The 4,396-nt window shown below is 28.7% G+C and overlaps 1 protein-coding gene across 2 annotated transcripts in view; it reads right to left on the bottom strand.

Annotated features, from left to right (window-relative positions):
• LOC111630200 (uncharacterized protein C1orf194 homolog) overlaps positions 1–4,346 on the bottom strand; it is a 6,164-nt gene extending 1,818 nt beyond the window's left edge. For both annotated transcript variants that reach the window (XM_023374263.1, XM_023374262.1), the window contains exon 1: positions 4,123–4,346. In XM_023374263.1, coding sequence (XP_023230031.1) covers positions 4,123–4,200 — 78 coding nt within the window. In that variant the 5' untranslated portion in view covers positions 4,201–4,346. The remainder of the gene's footprint in view (positions 1–4,122) is intronic.
• Positions 4,347–4,396: the final 50 nt, after the last annotated feature.

The following is a 4,396-nucleotide window of genomic DNA, read 5'->3' as shown; positions in this document are numbered from 1 at the left end:
GATGAACTTTGTAACAGTTGTCGATCTAAAAAAATTTTTTTTTTCAAACTGAAATGGACTTATCTAAATATATTTTAATTCTAATAGTTTTGAGCTACTGAAACATTTGAAGATTCAAAAATGATAAACACAGAACATTGAAACTAATTAAATAAAATCTCATTACAGCCGGGAAAGTTGCGCAACTCTTTGCTGAATTTTTGTTAGTGGAAGACGATAATCTCATATACTATCAACAAAATGTATAAATAAATAAATAATCTCCAAAAGAACATGTCATTGACTTTAACATCTTGCGTGTTCATGATAGACCATAAAATTATTTACTTATTACATAATGTCAAAGTATCTGGACCTTAATCACAGTAATCATTAGAGGTTCAATCTGACATCCGAGCCAAAATTCAAAATAATATAATCATTATTTTTCAAAATAAATGATTAGAAACTTTGTACAAAAGAGCTTAATTACAAACTTAAATGTGACTTTGCTGTAAATTAGAATGATTTCGTTTATGTATAATTATCTGAACTATTCCATTAACTGAAATAACTCCTATCGAAATTAATTCAGTTAATATACGTTTCATACGATTACATTCGAAACATCCTCACTATATTGGATTCTCGGCCGAATATGTGGCGGTACAAAGTAAAGGAATGGGGGGCACTGTCTGTCCGTTTCTAGTCTTTATGCACTCTTATGATTTTAACAAGGGTCGTGGAGTCGGAGATTTATGGTAATTTAAGCGAAGTCGGAGTCGTCAAAAGTCGTTTTATTTTGTATTTTTTAAAAATAATTTGAAAATCGTCGTCATTAATTTTTATTGCGACTGTATATACATGGCAATAAGATTACGCATAAGAAAAAATTCAGTTGAACTTTTTAATTTGTCAAAATCGGAATCGGAGTTGGTTTCGGAGTCGAATTTGGCATCAAAATGTAAAATCGAAGTAGGAGTCAGTAGATTTTTAAACGACTGCAAGGATTTAACGACTTTCAACAATCAACAGGCTGGAAAAGATGTTCAGAAGAACTTAGGAAATATAAAATTAATGTGGCGAAAGAAGGGAAGCAAATGGATAACTTCATTAAAAATTATCTATTTTCTTCCCTCTTTCTTAATTCAAATTTAGTCTAGTTTCTCCTTTCGTATTTCTCCATATTAGCAAGGTTTTGAATCTACCTAATATGTTTGAAGTTTCTTGCAAAGATGACATTTTTTAACTTGAGAACATTAATCCAAATTTTTTCTTTTGAAATGTTTTATTTCTTTAAACATATTTCATTTCCTTGATTTATAAATCAAGGAAATGAATTTAATTTTGAAATTATAAAATTTTTGGTCGTAATTATTTAAATTTTTTAAGTTATACTTTTGATACTTCAGAATAACTATTCAGAATTCCAATATACATCTGAAGACACTTAATTCAAATCATTTCAAAGGAAAATCTTAATAATTTATTACATTTTACGCTTAAAATCTATGAAAACATAATTCAGATAAAATCTATGTTTTGTACAAAAATATAAATAAAATACAGCGTTATCTATCATCTATTTCTAATGTTTCTTTTTATAATTTAACTACAATACTTTTATTTTTATTTAACTACATTAATGGTCGTCCTGTTTTTCTCTGTAGCATAAAATTTTAAAAATGTTTTATTAAATGTATGCTAATAAAGAAATATATGCCAAAATAGAAATCTTAAATTATAGATTAAATTTAAAAAATAAATCAAAATACTTAAAGAATAGCAAAGTATATTTTTAACCATAAAAAATAGCACTATATATCTTAGAATTTTGTACATTGTAGCAGAATTTATTGGTTTTCTTTATTAGTAATCAATGGCTAAATAAATAATTCATTGATTTTAGCAATTCAAAGAGCTCCGTTATAGACATCGATATATTTTCATTCGTGACTAGAAGTATAACTTTCTTCCTAGCTCCTGAAATATTTATTTAATCGATTTTTTTCTGTTAATTAATTATTGTTACTTCAATGAGAATTTATTGAGATTCTTGCAATTAAAATTAAATCTTAAAATTTTGTCCTAAATTTTTGAACTGATCAATCTTGAACTTTTGAAATGATCCTTCTCTAATGATCATGAGTCCCAGAGCATTAAATAGTGTATGAGATAAATGACACTTATTTGTAACGAGCAATTATTTATTGCGACATCGTTACAATGTCGGGCCAGTGGCGTAACGAGGGAGGTGCAAGGGGGTGTATCATGCACCGGGCGTCACTCGCAGAGGGGCGCCCAAATGGTCTCCAAGACAAACTATATGTTTCTGGAGGTGGCGCCATAATAGGACCTCGCTCCATCCTAAAACTTGCCTCCGGCCGGCACTGGTTACGACCCTCGCTTTTCACGTNGGGGTATGGGAGGGGGCGGGGAGGGAAAGGGGAGGGAAAGGGGCGCCAATAAAGTGTCGTGCCTCGGGCGCCAGTTATGTTCGCTACGCCACTGTGTCAGGCTGCAATTTTTAATCATATTTTTAATTTATTTAATTTAAAATATATGCTCTCCACCTCAAATTATTACTATAGTGTCTTGCCTCTGTACATCATACTTTTCCTTTAACAATAGAGTCGTGCTGATCTATTAACTGTTCCCGGGGAAAGTTTTGGATTGAAGTAACGTGATTTTCTGTTTGTATCGGAAGTTCATATATAGTTAATCGGGGTTTCCTGCCCTAAGCTCTCCATATCTGTTCTCGACTTTTATCTGTCTAACTCCGTTCTCGAGATTAAAGAAAGACAGAAGGACAGACAATGGACAACAATGGAATTTATAGGTCTACCATTTTTTCAAATTGCAGCCCAACTACATAAAAATTTGTATATAAAATGTATGAATTTGTATATGTTCCTCTAATAGTCTTAAGCATTGTTGACTGAATTATCTCATTTTTTTAATGTTTAAAACACTAGAGACAAAAATAATTTACTAGAATTCTCATATGTAGAGTCAATTATTTCCGTTTTAGTGCATAAGAGCTATGTAAACAGAGTGAATTATTAATCTTTCAACAATATAACAGTATTTGAGATACTTTAGTGAATTCTCTTAAAGATTTTAAAGATAATTCACTAAAGTACTCTTATGCTATTTAAGAATAAGTTTAACAATAATCATATATTCCATAATATTTAAATAATAATATGAAAATTTATCAAATATTTTTGTAAAAAGAAAACTGAAAACTGACATAATTTTTTTACGCGGTATAAGAATAAATTTTTTTTAAAGGAATGAAACAAAATATTTGCACTTGATTCGGTGAAGAATTTTAACAGTTTTAGAAATACGTTTTGGATTTCTCTGCATCACAATTTATATAAAAAATATAAACAATTTATGTTTTATGTAGAATATTTATAAGACATCATCTATGGAACAAATTATAGAAATATAATCATTTGAAAATTATTTAGAATGTTAAACAATGATTGAAATAAAATCAAGTTGTTAAAAACTCAAATGCATATAGTTGACCCCGGCTTTACGAACTCTCGCTTTTACAACTTACTATTTGTATTAAATACTGAATTTAAGTGTCTTAATTTTTTTTAAGAATCTCTATGTGACATTTAATAGCTAAAACTGTCATTTACAGGAACGTAATCGCAATTTGTGACCCTGAATTTATAGGGATTAGATTGCTCATTTTATGGAAACGAGGATTTACTGTATTTTGAAACTGTTTTGTTTTTTGTTCGAGGTTGAGTTTAATATATAGGGCTATCTTTATAAAAATACAATACACAAATAGTATAATCAATTATGAGTAAATTTATTTTTGAAATTTTAAATGTTTTTAGAATTTCGATTCTAAGAACATTTAAAAATTAAATGGATCACGTAAAAAAATTTAAATTTAAAATTTTTATTATAAAATTTAATTTATTATTGAATATAATAATAATTCGATTATTGATTTGGAATAAAATCTAATGAATAACCTAATTTTTATCTTTTGCATTTAATTAATGAAGAAAAAGAATTTTGGGTATTTTTAATATAAATAAACGTTTATTATAATATAAAAAATAATTAAATATATATCAATTTTTTTTCTGTTTAAATAATCAAATTTACCTTTTTCAAACAAATTGACTGTTCGGTGATAGGAACTTTATTCTGAGATAAAAAGAACAGTTCTTCCTTTTCGCACATTTCCAGGAATAAATTTTTCAAAATAAAATTGTCCAAATAATTGATTTGTGTAACAAGAAAACGGAACGAAGGAGGAGGAAACGGATGCTGTTACGAAAAGGAATCGAGCGCAGTCACATGACCGGGTCAACGTCATTCCCGACAAGAGAGAGAACGCGCGCGCGCGCGTCTATATCAGAACGTAGTTAAATGTCGG

The sequence above is a fragment of the Centruroides sculpturatus genome, unplaced genomic scaffold (assembly GCF_000671375.1).
Source record: "Centruroides sculpturatus isolate CEXI.00-Female unplaced genomic scaffold, Cexi_2.0 scaffold613, whole genome shotgun sequence".
Taxonomy (NCBI): domain Eukaryota; kingdom Metazoa; phylum Arthropoda; class Arachnida; order Scorpiones; family Buthidae; genus Centruroides; species Centruroides sculpturatus.
Note: the sequence above shows the minus strand (reverse complement) of the source record. Positions and strands in the feature narration are given on the sequence as shown.